Source organism: Corvus hawaiiensis, chromosome 6, assembly GCF_020740725.1.
Source record: "Corvus hawaiiensis isolate bCorHaw1 chromosome 6, bCorHaw1.pri.cur, whole genome shotgun sequence".
Lineage (NCBI taxonomy): Eukaryota > Metazoa > Chordata > Aves > Passeriformes > Corvidae > Corvus > Corvus hawaiiensis.
The window spans coordinates 33,579,317-33,599,470 of record NC_063218.1 but is presented as its reverse complement, the minus strand read 5'-3'; the positions used below and the strand labels follow the sequence as shown (position 1 = coordinate 33,599,470).

At 35.3% G+C, this 20,154-nt stretch overlaps 1 protein-coding gene across 24 annotated transcripts in view; it reads right to left on the bottom strand.

Moving 5' to 3' along the window:
* GPHN (gephyrin) overlaps positions 1 to 20,154 on the bottom strand; it is a 286,068-nt gene that overhangs the window by 91,683 nt on the left and 174,231 nt on the right. For 15 of the 24 annotated variants that reach the window (XM_048306432.1, XM_048306436.1, XM_048306437.1 and 12 more), the window contains 5 exons: positions 19,015 to 19,109; positions 16,742 to 16,808; positions 12,334 to 12,606; positions 10,944 to 11,051; positions 5,800 to 5,934 (listed from right to left, as the gene is read on the bottom strand). In XM_048306432.1, the coding sequence (XP_048162389.1) occupies positions 5,800 to 5,934; positions 10,944 to 11,051; positions 12,334 to 12,606; positions 16,742 to 16,808; positions 19,015 to 19,109 (678 nt within the window). The remainder of the gene's footprint in view (positions 1 to 5,799; positions 5,935 to 10,943; positions 11,052 to 12,333; positions 12,607 to 16,741; positions 16,809 to 19,014; positions 19,110 to 20,154) is intronic. The other 9 variants (XM_048306440.1, XM_048306446.1, XM_048306449.1 and 6 more) reach the window with 1 other exon arrangement.

Here is a 20,154-nt window from a genome sequence, read left to right as displayed (position 1 = left end):
CAAAAAATGCCCAAAAGACTACCCTTGAAGTCTTTGACCTTCCTGCAAACTGTACCTTCTATTTTTGAAAGGATTTTAGTAACTATGATGTATCTGAGAGTTTTTTTAATATCCCAAGCATACCAAGCTGCTTCTCCCTTAGTTACAATATCTCACTTTTGAAGCTGCAGCATGTTGTTAACTAACAACTACCAGGGTTTGTAACCAAAATGTAAACTAAAAATAAAACTTGCTAGTGCTCAATTATCCACATGTTTTGCCAAGACAATACACTTTAAACAATGAGGGAAAAAGGTAATGACTTTATGAAAATATTCTGGCATCTTAATTAGTAATTGATCTGAAAACCAGTGCTGCAGTGTATTGAGAAGAACCCAGGAGGATACAGTAGATTGATGTGCTTTAGGAAGCAGTATTTGTCTTAAGGCAATTACAGCTACTTTCTACTCAAATATACATTCTATTAGCATCTTTTTTTACTAAATATAATCTTCTGTAATCCTGGAATGTGCATTGAAAAAAATTATGAAGAAATTAAACCCAGAAATAATAATGAAAACATTGGAAGTTTCAGCAGGAACAAGTATCTAACTATGTCTGTGTGTATTTTTACAAGAAAAAGCAAGAAACCCTTGCAGCGTTTGGGGTGTATGTAGATCCTCCTAACAATTTAAAAAACATTTTTTCCACTTTTCCATGCTCCTCAACCTAATCACAGCTAAACAGCTGTGTCAAGCCACTTGCTACTTGCTCAAGCAAGTTCCTAGGTAGAATAAACTTCAGCTTATACAAACTTAATAAATAAAAAGGAAACAAACTTCACTTGGAAATTTAGTATATGCATTCAAACTTTAAAATACATTCACATACTTGCCATATGTCACTTGGATGACCAACTTAAGAAGAAACAGTAAGAATCAATATGAAAAAAAATTATGCACTTGAACACAAAATATCTACACTGTGGATAAAACTACAGCTTACCAAAACACACTTGAACAGCACCTTATTATTAACTAAGAATTTCTGATAAGGAACCTGATCTTTTACTGATAAATACTGAATATTTCTACTGAAAAATTTGTAACAACAGTAATTGACAAAAAACCAAAAACATCTTTCCAACTCCACCTGCTCCCATCTGCTAATGTGCTTACTTCACATAGCAATTCTATATTGAAAACACACTAGACTGAAAACATAAATCATAATTAGGTTTAGTATTAATTTGTAATTCATTTGACTGTGTGGACATCAATGTACACATTTAATATTAAAGTGGTCATTCATGACAGATTATTTTTTGTTAGCAGTAAGCATGAGAAATTACTGAAATAATAAGATTTTTTTTGTCAGAGAAACAACTTTCATCAGCATTTTTTTCTTTAAAAAAAGTTTAATGTATTCTTCTAGGCTATTTCATTTCAGAAATTCTCTGCAACTGGAACATTTACATAAATTACACGTGTCACACTTTCTGCATTGGGAATATTAGGTCTTTAGAGAGAATGTCTACTTATGAATAATAAAGACAATAGTGCTCCATAGGAGACAGAAAGTAACAGAAAGTGACCAACTAGCAGAATTAAATGTACTGTGTTACAAAGAAGGTATGGACAGATAGAGCAGTGGAGAGGTGAGATGACCGTTTTGCTGGACTTGAAAAAAATTCTGAAAAGTAGACTTGCTTGTTCATTTTAGCTGTAAGATAGAGCCTATAAACTTTCATTACATAGGAATCAAAAGTTACCTATGGCAACTACAAATACGTAAGGATCTAACTTACCACTGAGGGTTTTGTCTGGTTCAGTGTAACTAAACAATGGATAGCTAGGGAAGGGACAAAAAAGTAGCAAGCGAAGCAGAGAGAGATTTTCTCTTAAGCAGAATATAAGGAGTGAAGGGAACGAAGTAGCAAGATGGAAAAAACCCCACACTCTCATCTTAAAAGTACTGTAACAAGTTCCTTAGGATCCTTCACGATCAAAGATAACTCTGAAAGAAACTTTGCATATTGAAGTGAAAGAACTGAACATCAGTGAGACTGATGATCTTGCAAAGTGAAATACTTTGAACACCTCTTGTCACTGAAATGAATTCCTGGCAATAATTAAAAACCTGTCCTTGGTCTTCTAAATCTGCTTCATTTGACTTTGACAAACAACATTGCCAAAGATTAAGTACGGTTTACATCATTTATGTATGGGAGAAGCAGAAATTTCAACTTGAAAACTGTAATTTTCTTTTATACTAATATGATCCCCCTAAGAGTGGAACAAAATTGGAAGCTTGAAATAATGACTCAGTCATATACTCTGGATATATTCTTTTAAGTTATCTGATGTTACAGATCAAAAATTTTATACTGTAAGCTTAAAAAAAATCCCAAGAGTCAACATTAATGCAAATATAAAAAAATTCTCCATATTTGTAAAAGTATTTTACCCTAGGTACCCCTACTGCTTTTGTGTCTGAAAAGAACTTTACTTCATGAAAATGTCAACCACAAACACAGACAAAAACATAGTAAGATCTTAGAATCTGAGCAGCTACTGGAAATGACAAGAAAAACTTGCAAGCCACACCGTGTCATCCTAAACTTCTGTCATGTGAATATTCAGCAAATTCATCCAACCAAGAAAGTAGTAAAACTTTTAAACGATCAAAACTATATTGAACAAGATAAAAACATGTCACAACCACTATCAACTTTATGGTTGAAAAAGAGAGGACTGTTAGTGCAGTTTTCCTCTGAGTAAAACTTAGATTGCCTCTATATGTGAATCCATCTACTATAAATATGGTTTAAATGGTCTTTGTGCAGTGGTTGATTTTGTTTGAAACTCAAATACAATTTAGAGAACAAGAAAGGTGTTCTACAGAGATTTATTAAAAGCTAACAAAAGCTGGTTTGCTTAGTCTTGGGGATGTACCTAATCATTGACACAGAGTAGTCCCAACGGCAATTTGTCTTAAAAAGTTCTTACCTCCAAAGAAATAGAATTACTTCTTTTACCAGGAAATTACATTTTTGAAGACTGATTAAAATATCCAGGTTCAATATTTATCATTTAGTTCTTTGTTAGAAACAGAGACTTTCAGAAAACTTGGATGGTAAGTTGTAAACAGTAAAGCAAATTTACAATTAAATGTTGTATTTGTCTACATGATCTGGTTGTATACATAAACAACATTAGGTTTTCCAAAATATGATTATGAAAAGGTAAAATCTTCTAACAGATCAATCAGGAGCATTAGTAATGTGTTCTCCCATGCCTTTTCTCCAATATCCTCATGCATTAGTAACCTGCTACTTACATTCATTTAATAGAGGTGCTCCCGTCATTGCAGAAGCTTGATTTTTTTTTTTTTTCTGAGACACACAGAACTTTCTGTTATTCAGCAAATTCAGTAAGAGAGATGTAAGGGTTCATGTACACTTAGGACAAAAAATACAACAAGAAAATGGTACAACAAAATAAACTGGAATATGCAGTTGACAAAGAAATATAGTGCCACTTGCTCTGTGGCTAGACCACCACTCCAAAAATTAGTATAATCAAAGAAGTAATTTCTTTCCCCTGACACTTCCTCATCTTTGTTTCATGTCATATATACATGTTTTGGAGCCCTGAAATGAGTTCCTAGACCAGCAAATGAGAGTATTGAAAAGATACACACTTGCAGATTAAAGAAGCAAAAAAAAAACCACCTTGGAACATCACCTGGATGCTGAAGTTCAATTTACTTTTATTCTCATTACTGTGTGGGGAAGAGGGCAGTGTAAACTTAATTTCATATTGCATTATTAGAAAGCCAGAATGCAGAAGGAAAAACAGAATAAGTGAAGATATTTAGACATGTTGATAATCTTGAAGAATCGGAATGAACCATATTTCTTGATAAATTCAGATGATGTTTGAGAACTTGAGGATACTGTAAAGGACCGAACAAAAAGATAATGGGTAGTTTCTTTGTTTTTTTAAAAGTAATACATAAAATGGACCAAGAACTCTCTCAGTGGTAAAGAAGTTTATGTGCAAAATTGAATTTCTAAGTAACCAGAACAGACACCATCACCTGTCAGGTTTATTTTCCAGCTGGATTTTTTTTTATTTTTCCCTATATCAGCTTGTAACAAACCACTGTAAAATACATCACAGAAAATCTAATCTGGCTAGATGTTGCATGGCAGTTCCTGTTATAAAAGTGGTGTGGTCTCACACATTTTGAACAAAACCAGATTTTGCAATAATACATGAAAAGCAGGTCTCAATATGAAATACCAAATCATGATTTAATTATGAAATGAGCTCATCTCCACTAATTTCCCAAACACAGTTTCAGATTTTCAATCTGTTTCAAACTTCTTGTACATTCCTTCTGTAATCTCTAAATCTTTCAAGACAGTCTAGAGGACGGCATTCTGCTTCATAACAGATAGGCTTTACTCCTTCCCATTGTGATAAACTTCCTGAAAATATACAGGCTTCATCTAGAGCTATTTTTCAGCAGAGCTGTCTCTTATTTATGCCTGTTACTAGTCACCTTTGGTTTTATTTGGCCAATTTTGTTTTATCAACAGGCATAAGGCTCAGTGCAGTTTCTCTGTTTTGTCTTGCTCTTCTGCTCTGAGCGTTCTAATGTAAAAAGCTCAGAGTTTTTATTTTTAAGCTGTCAGACAAGACACAATTTTTTAGGGAAAAAGTGAAGGAGATGCTTACAGATAGAATTCACTGAACAAGCTTAAGAAAAGTAGACTATATAATGAAGCTCAAGTTTACTGTCTATCAGAATAATTTTGATTCTATTACAGTGAAGGTAAGTACTGCATAAAACAATCCCATAGGTTAAACCAAAATATTTCTATGGGTGGTTGCCAATACATCTTTTTTGCTCACAGAAAAGAATGAGACAGTAGGAGAGAATAACTAGCAGATGCTGTCAATCCTTTTAGCGAGCAGAATAATCTTCAAGGATCACGAGTTAGATAAGGAAGAATGTTATTATTTGTCATCTGCTACTGGTTTATTAGTATGTCAGCATCTGGTGCCACAGAAGGTCTTTGTGATGTGAATGCACAAAGTGAATTTAGACAGTTTTCTTCTGCTGAAAGGAATTCTGCTGAAGGTAAACATTATAGGCCTTGCCACTGGTCAATTTGCTTAGTTTTTGATGTATGCTATTTTAAGTTTGATAAAAAGAGAACATAGAGAGTTCACCTCAATGATTAAATAGTATAGTCTAATCACTAAGAACTGAATAATAATCCCACAAGGTTGGCATTAAAACTTTCTTTCTATTGAATTTAGGCTGGTTTTTGTTTTCAAATGTCAGGCAGCAAATATCTAAGTTTGAGCAAAGCCAGTTGGTTTGAAAGTCTTAAACTGAACAATAATAAAGTGGGGCACAGATCTGCCCCAGCCCAGGCTAGAAATTTGCACATACTTTTTTTTTACAAAATACTACTTGCTTAATGTTGTTACTCAGTGGCAGGATTATCTATGTTCCTGGGGATACTAAAGGGTATTAAATACATTCAAGGTGCTAACAATTTCATATTCATGATTGATATTGCAAGAGATAACATGAAACTTCAGTAACCATAAGGTGTTGGTGGACCCACATGTCATATTGTGCAACAGTACACATGGGACAAGCTACACTGTCCTGCATTTATCTATTATATAGAATGACACAACCCTTGCATGCGAACCAACCTTGTTCAGCAGAGGCAATACATTAATCTGATAGATTACAAGGCTCAGCATGGAGCTTGCAAGGCATAAATGTACTTACTTTTGGTGTTGGGCAGGATGCAGTGGAGAGGCGAGAGGTGGCTTGGGCACGAGGAGATTCTGAAGGAGTAGTACTGAGGGAGGCTGTATCACGTGGGAGAACCTGAACACCACGAGAGATGATGGAATCTGGAATCTTAAAAAGAAGAGGGATGGAATTAATAGCAAAAAATATACTGTATGTAAAACTTCCTTAAAACCTTACCTCAAAAACAAGGAATACCCCACTCCTCAGCTTGCACACTGCCTAATACTCAGTGCTTGGCAGTGGTTAATGGCATAGTCTCCTAATTTCAGTAACAAATACCTAACAAATATATAAGGTCACGTTCTAACTGAAGTTGCATAGAACATACTACTTGTCCTGAAAAACCTATGAATCAAAGATACTACAACAAGAAATAATAAGAAAATAATGGTTTCCTTTTAAACCTTTGTTTCAAACCCAACAATGACCAACAATGATTTCTACCATGGCACAAAGGGAGGCAGACTTTCCATTCACTAACTACGGCACAATACTCTGAAAAGAAAACTATTTGCTAGCAATTGACTGAACCCCTCTAAAGAAATGTCATGCAGTGAGAAAATTTCTCACAAGAAATGTCATGCAGTGAGTAAATACTCTTCATTCCTTTATGAAGACTCTATTTCAGCTACAAAAATTCTCAGTGTAAGGTTTGTGCTGCAAAAGCTATAGGCCTCTCTGGAGCAAGTAAAGGCAAAAGCATTAGAAACCACCATCCAAAGCCAACACTTGATTTAAAATACATTCTGAGGAGAAAAATAAAAACTCAGTCTTTTTTTTACTTCCCACATTATATATTAGAGTGCCAGTTAGGAGAGCATATCCCTCCTGATGCACAACTGGCAAACTGGTAACAACGGATGAGGAAAAGGCTGAGGCAATCAACAACTTTTTGCCTCCGTCTTCACTGGCAACCTCTCTTCTCTTACTTCTTGAATGGATGGACCTTAAGCCAGAGGGATGATTAAGCCCCTCTGTAAGGGACGATCAGGTTCATGACCACCTGAGGAACCTGGATGTACATAAGTCTATGGGACCTGATGAGATGCATCCCAGAGTCCTGAGGGAATAGACTAATGTAGTTGCTAAACCACTGTCCATGGCATTGGAAAAGTCAAGGCAGAGAGGTAAAGTCCCAGGTGATTGGAAGAAGGGAACATTGCATCCATCTTAAAAAAGGGTAGGAAGGAGGACCCTGGGAACTACTGACCTGTCAGTCTCACCTCTGTGCCTGGGAAGATCACGGAACAGATCCTCCTAGAAGCTCTGCTAAGGAATATGGAGGGCAGGGAGGTGATCTGAAGCAGCCAGCATGGCTTCACTGAGGGAAAATCCTGGGAAAATTCTATCACAACTAACCAGTAAATGTAGACATTGAGATCTTTGAAGGAATGTATATACACATGCATATTTTAAGATCTTTCTCCTCATTAAGAATTTCTTAGTTCAGCCTGATGTTCAAGTTCTGAGAGAACCATCAGAAGAAGCCCTGTTTCTGGGGAAGATGGCAGTAGCAGACAATAAAAGGAAAGAAGAAAGGAAGATCCAGTGACAAGCCAAATCATGAATGCTGGGCATTTCCAGACAGGATTTTTTTAATAAACGGAGATGCTGTTAACCACTCTGCATCCAGGCATTTTGAGCATTCCTGCCTACTAAGAATTTAGGGCAGACAGAAGCCACTGGAAAGTATGTCCTTCCAGGAACAAGCTTGAATCCTAGCTTTTAGTATGCGTTACAGTATTAGAACATTGAGAGAGTTTTGTTGCTTGTCTCAGTGTAGTTAAAATGACCAATCTTAATACTTGTGTCATTAAATACTGGTTTTTTATTGTGATTTCCCACTTCCTCAACTTCCTTGGTTCCCCTCTATAAATAAGGATTTTGTCTAATGACCCCTGACTTAGACATACTGGGTCATACCTAGGGGATCTTATTTCACCATATACTCTCCTCCCCATGTTAAGAGTTTCTTCTGTTTCTAACTTGTTTATAAGTAGTGTGAAAACAGGTTTTGTTCTCAGAGTGACACCAGCTGCCTCCCTTCTGCTCTGCTGTGTTTGTAGACTTAACAGTGTTTTTTGCCAGTCAGTTTTTGTCAGCTCTCCTCAGAGGATCTTTCAAGGCTAAGCAACTCATGCTACAATTTCCATTGTAAATTATGAAGTCAGCAAAGTTTCTTTTCACGATGGACAACTATGCTGGGGATATCTTCCTCTTCAGAAACAGTGCCTAACTGGCCTCTACATGGAATATTCTAATTTGCAAATCACATCTCAGAGATGTATCTTAGAGGTAAACTGAATCAATGATATTCTGAACGTTCAAATGGTTTGTAGAGAGAAGCATGATTTCCCTTCTGTCCACTTTTTCTCCTGAATTCCCATCTTAAATTCATTAAACTGCAAAACAGGCTGACATCCCTAAGTTTTATATTGGCATAGATAGTCCCTACAACTTTCAGTGCTTCCTTTTAATCTCCATGCCTAAGGAAAATACAGCAAAAAAAAATGTTTTGAGACAGGCATAAGATAAAAAATGACAAAAACAAAGAACAAATAGTTTTAAGTCTTCAAATAAGATATCTTTTCTTTACTCTCCTCTGATAAAAAGCTGCACACATCTTGATATGATTGTGTATGGGTCCATTACCCCTTTTATGTACTCGTAGACAGCACAAAACAAAGAACAATGTTGCTTTTGAAAATTATATCATGATCCAGGTCTTTCTAGATTTACTCTGGGTACTTTAGAGTAACCAGATATTTCATAGTGTCTCATACACTTCAGGCAAGAAACTTTTTTTAAATTTCCCATCATATTGAGCAATAATTGCTTCTAAAATTTTATCTGATACCACCTTTTTTTATCTGATACCTCTCTCTACAATAAAGTGACTGAGACAATCCCAGTTTCCCCTGAACTGCATGTGTAATACTGATTTTTGCCTGTGAGAAAATTAGAATTTAAGTAAAAATTCAGCCAGGATATTAATCAGAAAAGGAAGTTGAAGATAAAGGGAAAAGATGATCACAGGCATTTAATTTCAATGAAAATTATTTCCAAATCTCTACCTTTACATAAAATGCAATTATCAAAAAATAATTCATATATAAACTTATCTAGAACTCTTAAGTTCTAGAGAAAAAATTCTCACTGAGAGCATTAAGTTAGTTCACAGTTACAAATTTTGCTCTTTTTCTAATATGAAAGTGGAATGTGCTGTATTGCTAAAAGCAGCACTAGCGTTCTTTAAACCATTACAACCTGCTGAATTCACTGAAGGTACTATTGGTACCTAGAAGGTATGTCTATTCCATTAACAGAAATACATACAAATATAATGTGACATGGGGAATTTCTCATTTTTCTCACCTACATTTACTAAGTTTTTGAATTTTACTATTAAAAAATTGAATTTAGGCAATCTAAGTCTCTAATCAAAGTGACTTCTTGTTAACTGTTAGAGAGGTTAATAAACCCGTGAGAAATTTCTGCGTGTCCTGAAATGAATAACCTGAAATGAAGTAAGGCAGGAATATTATTGCATTTTGGATAGATTGTTCTTTTAACTTTCACTAAGCCACATTGAGCATTTATGATGTGTCTCCCTAAAATTTTTTATTAATTTTCCTGCTTCAAATAAATTGAATACAGAGTAGAGATCTCAAAACTTTAAATGGGGTACAGTAAAATTCTTAGTTCTTAGTGAAAATAATTTCCGTTTGCACTAGTTGGAGTGGAAAACCTGTTGTAACATACTGATGAAGACAGAAATGAATGAGAAATTAATGAAGTGACAGAGAAAGATATTCACCATATCCATCAGTCATTGCTTCTACAATTTTTATCTGACCTGGCTTTTCTCTGAAGTACTTTTATTTTGGTTTAAATATTTGTGTTTTCATATTAGAGAACTTTGACAAGAGCTTTGACAAGAAGGGGAAAAAGGAAAAGATATGACTTTTTTATTCTCTTTCGCCCAGAACTGAAACAAAGATTGACAATGATGGTGAGGTAAGAAAACAATCTGTAGATGGCAATTACTATGACTGCTATACAAGAGAAAAAAATGTCTTAAAACATACAGAAAGGACAACTTAAAAACCCCAATAACCTGCCAAAAAACTAACCACTTTCTGCTCTGAGTCTGAAGATCTGGTTTGGATTCTGGAATGCATAAAGCAATAGATCAAGAGTAATCTCTAAAAGAACACAGAAACATGGATGACAGTTTAACAGTGTTCTTCATAGAGGTTAAATACACTGTTCTACTGATACTGAAGAATATGGTGCAAATTCTAGTTCAGCAACCTCAACTCAAAAAAAGAAAGAGCTACTGCAAGAAATGGGGGTATGTATGTATGTATATGTATTATAAAGCTATATATAGCTTTATCATCACATGGGTGAACTTTAAAGTCTTCGCATTTCCTGAGTGACTTTTCAAGAGACACAGAATCATGTTTTAAGTACAGAGGTGTTAGGCTATTTGACTGATGGTTTAAATTACTATTTGCCTAAAGGAACAGGTCCTTTTTTACCATTCATTGAAATAGTTTTCTACTATTCACTAAAACCCAGTAATTTATAATAAGTCCAGTGTTTGCTGACTCCTGAAGTCTTCTGTTTTTGAGAAATTCTAAACAGAAAAAAAAATGAGGGAGAAACTGCAAGTGATGAAAGCAAACTATGAATACCCAGCACAAATGTTGTATTGACAAAAAAACTACTGAGAGAAAAGCAGCAAAGCAAGACAAAGGGGAAAAAGTTACAATTTCATAGCTCTAATGCAGTAATTTTAGGAGATTATTTTAATTATACTCAATTATTGAGTCTATTAGATGATAAAACCAATGACTAATCAGAAACATAGGCTTTATAGCAATTATTATCTCAGAGTTAAATGATTCAAACTGACAACACACATGACCTTTACCTTGTTTAGCTCTTTATCTTAAACAGGTATTTTCTGTAACATGTGCTCTCAAAGATAGCACTGATGTGTCTTTGTTAGAAGAAAATAAATAACACTGTCTATTCATACACAGACTAGGAGGCAGGCAGAGCATTTTTAGTTAGTGTTAGTGCAAAAGCCTCTTGGAAGTGTCTCTTACCAGTTCTCCTGCACTGCCTGCTGCATGATGGCAATAATTGATGAGACCAGGGATGGGCTGTTGACCTTTAGCCATGATAACAGCTGGACTGGTATAGGATGGATGCTTCTAATGCACAACACATAACAGCTATGAGTACAGTGAGAGGAAAACATGAAACTGTACAAGCAAATGACCAAAAACGAATGAGGTGAAAACTGTGACACTGAAATGCCAAGCTCATACGAACACAGCCAGTTGAGATGTCAGGTATTTACTGCCTTTAAAAGTGGCACATATTATTTATCTTTGCCTGCATCAAAAGAAATTAAACAATTTAAAATTTGCATTAATAAAAACTGATACTTGGAAACAATAATTACCTTAATTCATCCCTGCAAAGACATATGTAATCAGGATTTTCTGTATATTGGGAGATGATCTCCAGCTGCAGCTGTCTTAGAAATGTCAAGATGTCTCAGACCTGAATTCATATTTCTGGAGTTAGAATGTTGCTGCTTTGGTTTAGAAATTGTTTAATATAATTTTGATTTACTTAGACTTTCAATTCTCATAATAGGAATTAAAAGCAAAACTTGTGGAGTAGACATAGAACACAGCAGTTTGGAAAAAACTGTTTCCAAACACACAGGGATACATTATCATTCCATTTGAAAACTGAACACATAAAACTGAGGTAAATATTTATATATTGCTTCAAATAATAGAATAATTCTTGGGAAAATATTTAAAATTCAAACTGAAATTATTTACAAGTGTTGCCTCATTTTTTTATTTTATTATTTCTTTTATTTCTTTTTCCACTTTATTATTTTAGTTTGAGTAAGGCTGATGTATGATTACTAGTTAAAGCAAGGCTATAAAGACAATATGATATCTAGTTTGTTGGCAGAATTTCACATCTCTTATGCAGACAGGCACACTGGAATACAGTAATCTGGATAGTTTATTACTTAGTATGCTACCTGTCTGTCATACTTTTATCGCTGTTTTCAGAAATTAACATTTTAATTTCAAATTAGATATTATGGGTTGGAAAATTTTGTTGTGATTCCTGAACATGCCGCCTACTGAACTTTGCATGTTCAGGCGTGTGAGTACTTTGAATTTAAAAAAAGCTACTAAAACCAGTCTGGCACATCAGAATGGTATCATAAAACATATGTTAATACCACAATAATAAATAATATGTCTCCCACTGGAATTTGAAATCACCTACCGAAACAGAATTCATATATTTCTATGAAGGTCTACTTCTACAAAATGTACCTAAAATATATCTGTTTGACATGAAGACATCAATGTATAGTCTTAAGATGCAAATGAATATCGGTGGAAAGTGCCTCAGACAGAAACTGAATGGTCTCTTAAGGGAAGAAGCCAGACTCACCTTAGCTGCAATGGCTGCTGCTGTTATATGTGAAGAAGAACTGTCCTCTGTTGAGGCAACTCCACTATCCTTCTTCTCTTCCTCCTCTTCCTCACACTGCACTCCTTTGTCTTCTGTCTGTTTGTGAGGGCTGGTGGTTGGAGGAGGAGAAAGAGGAGGTGGTGGTGAAGGTAGATCTTCAAGCTCATCGTGTACCTCCTTTACTTTTACAATGGCATCCCGCAAAAGATCAATGGCGTGAGGTAGGGCTGGCAGTATAAACTGAAAGCATTCCTATACACAACGAGAAGAGAAATCACTATGAAAAGTTACCTGCAGGTGCAAATAGGAATTTGCTCTTTAAATATATTTGGGATTTAGATGCACCTTTATGATCTATCTGATCATAAATAAAACATAACATGTCCTATGCAACTGCTCTTAAAGGGTAAAAAACGAACTCAGAAACAGACCTGGTAACAATTCTACATATTTTTGTCTTTTTTTTTTTTCATGCAAATACCATAAATTTCAAAACAGGGCTACTGCAATTAAGCTAATATTGTACTAGAACTTCAGAAAACAAGAGCTAAATTTTTGGGAATATGTAATACAGAAAACAGTTCACAGCAGCTGGCAGAATGCTACAAAAATGCAGAATAAAAACATTAACTATATACCTGCAGGAATATTAGCTTCAAATCTTTCCTACTATGCTCCCTCACAATTAGAGAACAATTCATAAAGGTTTCCATAATTACACTTGTATATAATTATATCCTTTTTTATTCATGGACTTATTATATACTAGAAGAATGACAAACTACACTGATGTCATTATAATTCTATGTAGCTCAGAAAAAATATTTCATAAATAATCAGTTTTTCAAACCTCTCCTTGTTCTATAACCTCTAAAACAATGAAAAATTTATTTTAGATGGCTGGAGAAAGCAAAACTGCAGAGGCTGTGCAATCGCTCTTGTTCCATAATGGGCATACATATAGCTACCATATATAGCTACCTATACTGCTAAAATACACTGGTGTTCATCAAATCAAGCGGGACCTCAGGACGTCATGTGCTGCAGCTGCCTGCTCAGATCAGGGTCAGTATGAAACTCAGGCTTCTTAAGGCTTGTTCAGTAAAGTCTTGAAAAATAATCCAAGAACAGAGACTGCACAACCCTTCTTGAAAATGTGCTTTAATGCTTAATTACCCTCAAAGTGTTTGGGCTTTTTTTTTCAGTTTTGTTTTGGTTTTCCATTTCTTTTCATCCATCTGGAAGGTACCTCATTCAATTTACGACTATTTCTCTCAATCTCCTCCCAGGCACCTCAACAAAAAGTTTTCTTATGTCATTTGAGGAGACTGCATATAAACATTAAAGTATTGGAAAATGATGGCAGGGTCACAAGCATTAATTGCCATGGCAATGCAGTCAGGAACACACAAGTTGACAGACAAAGCTGGTGCTATTCCTTTTGTGGCACTTCAGTTTTGTTTCATTTAAAAAATGATTTAAAAAAATGTATTCTGACATTTTAGAGTATCCAGAAAATAAAAAATAAGTTCAAAAACAGATAATGAAATAAATATATTCAATAAATAAATATGACTATGTATACAAAATAAAAAGGAAAATATCCATCAGAAATTACTGGAGTTTATATGCCACTTTGTAAGTAAGACATGACTCACAAGCATTGTATTTCCTCAAAGCTTCTAAATAAGAACACATCTTTCAGTTGCTTCTTTAAGAGTAATGAATGATAAGTCATTTGTGAATTTAAACATTCAAGTTGGTACTGTGAAGAACTGGAGTAAGCTGGTTGAGTACAAATGCTGTATATAATGAATGTATATTAAAACATATTTGTAAGATAATAGAGATTATGACTTATATGTAACTGCAAACTGCAGAGTTGTTGGGCCTCCACAGTATTACTTTTAAAATGGGTTAAAATAATGAAGCACACAAGCATCATTACTTTAACAAAGACGCAGACCTCAAGTAAGTGAGAAACGAGAACAATAATCTCTGAACTGAGCAATATTTGTGAAAAAGTACACTAATAACTGACTAATCAGAGAAGCATGTTCCCCACTCCTGCCACTGAAATAAAGCCTTGTTGGCTTGACTGTTGATGCACAGATTCCCAGTAAGTCCTCTAAAAGCTCATGTTACATATGAAACTCATTGGTTTAGGCAATTGTTACTACAATAATAAAAATTGTTAAAGACCAAATGATTTTAATTAACATCTGGTAATTTCACACTTTGCTCTCTTCCATAATATAAACTATCTTTTGCCAGACTTAAAAAATGGAAGTATTCTACAGATCTGGATTCAATGCTACATGCCACATGTGCTCTCTGGTAAAAATATGTTTGGCATGCAGTCCGTTTTTGAGATGATGCATTTACACTGCTGTCATTTTTCCATTAATATTTTAACATTTTATTAAAGAAATATGTATACTGCTGCAATTTCATGAAGCTTATAAAAAGCTTCTCATATGATCGTATTTATACAATGAAAAGGAAATTAACAAGTGGTAAAAGAGAAAAATGAGGGAAATTTCTGGTAACAATCTGTCCTTTTTGGTTCTTGAGATTCAGCCTTTAATGGACCAATTTTCTCTACTATTCATCTGTAGTATTCACTTCCAGGACTATGCTTGCTAACCCAGGACATCATCTTAAAAGTCTTTGCTGAAATCTGGCACTTCGAAGATGTCTCATACTAAAAGAAATTGTGACAGGACAGAGTATCATCATGACAGGAACAAATAAAAATCAGTTTGTCAGAAGCTTGCTTGTATGATGCAATAATATGATTTTTTTCTTTTCCAGCAGAATTACCTTTTCTATTACTTACCCTATATCAAACTATTGTTAAAATACTTATGAATACTTTTTCATTTCTTTTCCTCATTTGCTTTCTGCAATTTACCTATCTTCAAAGTCTGATTGCCTCAGGACAGAAAATGACAATTGTTCCTGTAGGTTAGGAGCGCTACTGAACACAATAAAAACCATTAGAGATTGTAGGCTATTTCAGCTCTCATAATTCAGCAAAAGAAGTATTCACTTGTGGAATAACCTTCTTATTGGCGCATCAGTTCTTTAAAATGTGGGGCCAGTGCTGTGTTAAATACATGTACATACATATGATTTGCCGCTCATAAATGGAAGAATTTCAAGGAGGTATATTTCCACCTCACCATCCTCCAATGCCTGTTGTGTGTTTTGAAGGCTTTTAAATTTCCTTTAAATTACAGCCTCGCTAGATTTCCTAAAAACGCTGTAAGGAATGGGAGAATCATAGGAGGGCTCACACTGGGTCCTTGAACTGAAACATGTCAACAGTGTATCTGAAAACCTATGGTGGCTGCTTAATATCATAGTACTCAAAACATTTCCTCTTCAACTTCCAGGTGACAGCCCACATAATGTGAATGACAGAAGTCTTTCAAGAAGCAGTGACTTCAGGGCTGTGCTGCTAAACACATTAGTACTGCCTGCTCTGTGCCTGGGCACTACAGGTTCAGGAGATGTGTACCAGGTATGCATTTGTTAGAGGCCAGAGGTGAAGACGATTATTAACAAGGCCAGATGTAGTCTGAGCCCTGAAGAAATAGATTCTCATGACTGATGGGGGACCTACCTCAGCAGTTTTGTGTTAGGTTGTACAGATCACTATTCAGCTTAGCAGTATTTGTATGGAGAAGACTGTTTTTCCATCAGCCAACTACGAAGAAATTAGTGAAAGATCTAGCCTTACTCACAGATGCACACAAAAATCCCTCCTGGAGTTTAATTGTGTTTCTTTCAGCTATGCAGTCAGAAAGCAAGCATGAATAAAGACAAAAATTCTAACTTCTCTGTCCAAACTGAGCAAAATGCAGGAAGAAAATAAACTGTATAAAGACTGAAAAGTCTGATATACCCATACAGAGAAGATTCAAAAACATCCTCAAACTCCTAAAAATTATGTTCCCTTTCTTCCCTCTTGCTGAGAAAAATTGGGAATGTTCCACATGCTGCAGCAAGTTCTACCATATACTAGGCATTCCTCTCACTTCTGTGTGAAAAAGAATGATTTCTTGGAAGCAGGAGACAACCCAGAGATAAGGTACAGCTCATTAGAGAAGAAAGGGAATGTGCAAGAGATAATTAGACTCTTCATTAGCACTGCCTGCTCAAGTGAGTGCTCTCTTGTTGTCCTGGTGTGCACATAACACCATTGAATCAGACTGGAATTGTATGGTCCTTGACTAAGAGTGATGGTGTGGTCACTTAACATGAATATGCATTTCAATTCACTTTTGTAAAATTTGTTGTAGTGGGCACTTTCTACCATTCAAAACAACGAGAAGTGCTCATCATAGTTCCTTCCTAGCAGATCAGTAAGAACCTTTCTTACCTGTGAACCTTTCTTGCTACCTGGAAGATTAATTATGAGAGTTTTCCCTCTGATTCCACACACAGGCCTGAAAAGAAAGAAACACAGACTGAAATTCTTGTATGCAACTATCTCTACTACCAAAACTAAAGGAAAGCATTTAAGGCAAATTCTATGATTTATCAGATTTTGTAAACTTAATTTCCAATATATTTTCTGATTATGTTCTCACAAAAGAACTTGGGATAAGCTGAGCTGAAAAAGCATAACATGAGATTTACAGGGTCTAACATGCATTTGATAGTATAAACACTGGCTAGATTTCCATCTTTATTTAGACCTGTGTAGCTCCCTGAATTCCATTGTTTACTTGCATCCAGTACATTATTTGATATAGTCCCTATTTGGTCATACACATGGTTCCTTTGCAATGTAATTGACTGTGTCAAACATTATGTCCCTGGCCAGCAAAAAAACCCTAAGTCATGCTTGTTGCATTAATTCAAATATGTCCTTTTTATTTAAAGATTCAACACAAGAAAAGCAGAGAAGGAAGTAATTCTCAAGTGAAAATTGTACTTATGCAATTCATATATAATTCTTCCTAATAGTTTTTCCCTCTCCCTTAAGAAAAGGCAAGACCAACTATCAAAGATAGAAGTTTCTTTGGTTTTTTTTTTTTGTCTTTTAGAAATTCCTTTGGTGTTGATGCAAGGCTGAACACTCAAGTTCTGAATGCTTTCTGTTGTCTAGAGTTTGACTATTCAACGTTTTAGCTAAATAATAATAAAAAAAAAGAAATTAAATTACTGAATTTTGTCTTGAGGTTGCTTCCACTGTTTACAAAAGCTGAGGCGAAAAACCCAGGGCTGGGATATAAGGATAAGAAAAATGTAAAAGGAGAAAACTAAACCACAAAGATATGGAGGTTACAGTTAAGAGAAACTGTGTAATATTCTCTTTATCGAACAAAAATATCACCTATTAGCGAAGACAGTACAGAAAAGAAAATAATTTCCAGTTACGGCATTAGCAAAAATTTTGAGCCAAACTACATGGTTTGTTGGGTAGCCAACTTCCCTGGATTTCTTCTAATACAAATAATTCTCAGTGATTAATATCATTTATTGGTTTCATGGCATTTTTTAGCAGGGTAGCAAGTATTTCTGCGACAGCTGTCACAATGCTCACAAGTAAATAGCACAGAGATTGTTTTTGTGCCACTAAATGAACTTTTGATACCATATTCAAGCCAGTCAGAAGTGTTGTTTTCAACTGGCAGTTTGAATATTGACTGACTCCTAACCTCTCTTTTCTCATATTGCCTTCTTTCACACTATGTGCCCTCAGTTTAGAAAGAATTCCAGGTAGCTGAGGAATGCTCTACTGCAGCACAGAGATGAGCCTGAATTAAAGAAATGTGTTCATTTACTCCTCTTGCAGTAGTCAAGCTTACAGAGTACAAACTCAATCCAGCAAATCTCATACGTGGATTACAGTTTATGGCAGATTTAAAACAAAGGAAATAATAATTGTCCACTGAAGAATAAAAATGAGGTGGAATTGTGTTTGGCAGATAGCTCCTTTAGCAGTTGTCTTCTTGGCTCTTCTACTCTGCTTTAAATATTTCTGAGCATTATAAGCTAAATGACCAGTACAACCAACCAATAATAAAAAAAGGACTAAAGCAGCAGGATGAAACTCAAATTTCAGTCACCAGTAATCAGACCTAGTGGCTCAAGAGAGAAATGGAGCTGCCAAAAATTTCTCTAGAGAGAATGCAAAAGTAAGTAAAAGTGCTTAAGAACTGCGAAAGTATTATGTGTGCTTTCAAGAAAAGCACACAGATGTGCATGCATTCCAGGTACTTTGAGAGATAAATTAATGATATTCCTCCAGACATAGGACAGTACAACACATTTGTCTTTATCAAAGGGAATTTTTTGCCAACAAAACATTTTAATACTTGATGAACAAAATACAGAAAAATTCTTCTCTCACCACCAAAACACCACAGTTCTAGAATGAAAAGACAGCTGTTTAAGAGTGTGCATCAATATTACAAATAACCTGGCATAGAAAATACAGGATGATACAGTCTCTAATAGAGACAACAAAGGGAATTAAATGAAACTATGCAATTACCATTACTTGAATTTGGCCACGTCTCTGAAGTTAAGACTTCTAGTCTTGATAACAACGGCAATCTTCAATGATTTGTGCACAGTCATTGGATAACAATAAGTAATTCTATGGAAAGAGTTCATCTCATATTTTGAAGGAAGTACTCTTACCTAGAGAGCATGCCCAGAGGAGTAACATTAAGTGATCCCATCAGCATTGCCAGTGCCATCCCCGGGGCTTCTCGCTCTATTACTTCTTTAGTGGCCTGCAATCAAAGATTAAATAGCAAAGTGAGTGAACAAGTATAACGATAAGAAAAAAATGAAACCAAAATTGGGTAGGAATATCTCCTCGTTTTTTTCTGCCAAGAAATGTTGTTGCTAAATTCTCAACTGAAATGAGCTACAGAATTTTCTCTTGGTTGTGTAAAATAGGGAAAGACAAGGAGCTGGGATGAAGTACTGTTAGCAGCACTGTGAAGATTCCTATAGAAAGTTATAAAAGTCAGGATTCTATAAATATAAAAAGTGTTAACCAACACCACAGAAATAACAACTGCCTTGAACAGAAAGGAAAAAATGTTTGAGAATAAGCAAAGAAAAGATCCAATGTAACTGCCTTCTCTTCCTCATCAATCTTGTGCATTTTCCTGTTGAGATTTTCCCAGGCATGAGAAGGATGAATCAGTCTGCGCAGAAGATAGAAAAAAAAAAAATTTGCAAAGGGAAGCCCATGTAGCAGGCAGGCAGGAAAAGAGTAAAATGGTAATGATAATGGCCGGAGGCTGAGGCCTTCCCTTTTGGTCATGTCAGCAAAACAGCCGTTCCAAACAGGCTGGTGGCTTTTATTCATAAGCAGTCCATATGCAGTGGGCATTGAGAAGTCTGGAAGCAGAGTCTGAAAATTCTTGTCTTTTTAGTCCTTTTCCCAAACAGGGAATCAGATGGAAAATCATGCACAACCTTCTGTCCTTACTTCCTAACACAAATTTTCTCAAATGCACAATCTGTCCAGTCTCCCAACATCTACCTTTACCTAGGACATAACATCTTAAAGACAGGTTACAGTTCTATCTTCTCTTCATTTCCCCCACAGTAGCTGCTGTTTAGTGGATAACATTGCTTCATGCTCTGAAACAAGATTCTAACTTATTTAGCACAACTAAATTGGTAGCAATGGTCAAAAAACTGTGAAATCCATGGTATAACATACAGCCAAACTACAATGCTTTGATGGTACAGCTATCAAAACAGAAATAGAAAAGAACATCTTAAATATAAGGTGTCGTGGTTTGGTGGTTCAACCCACCA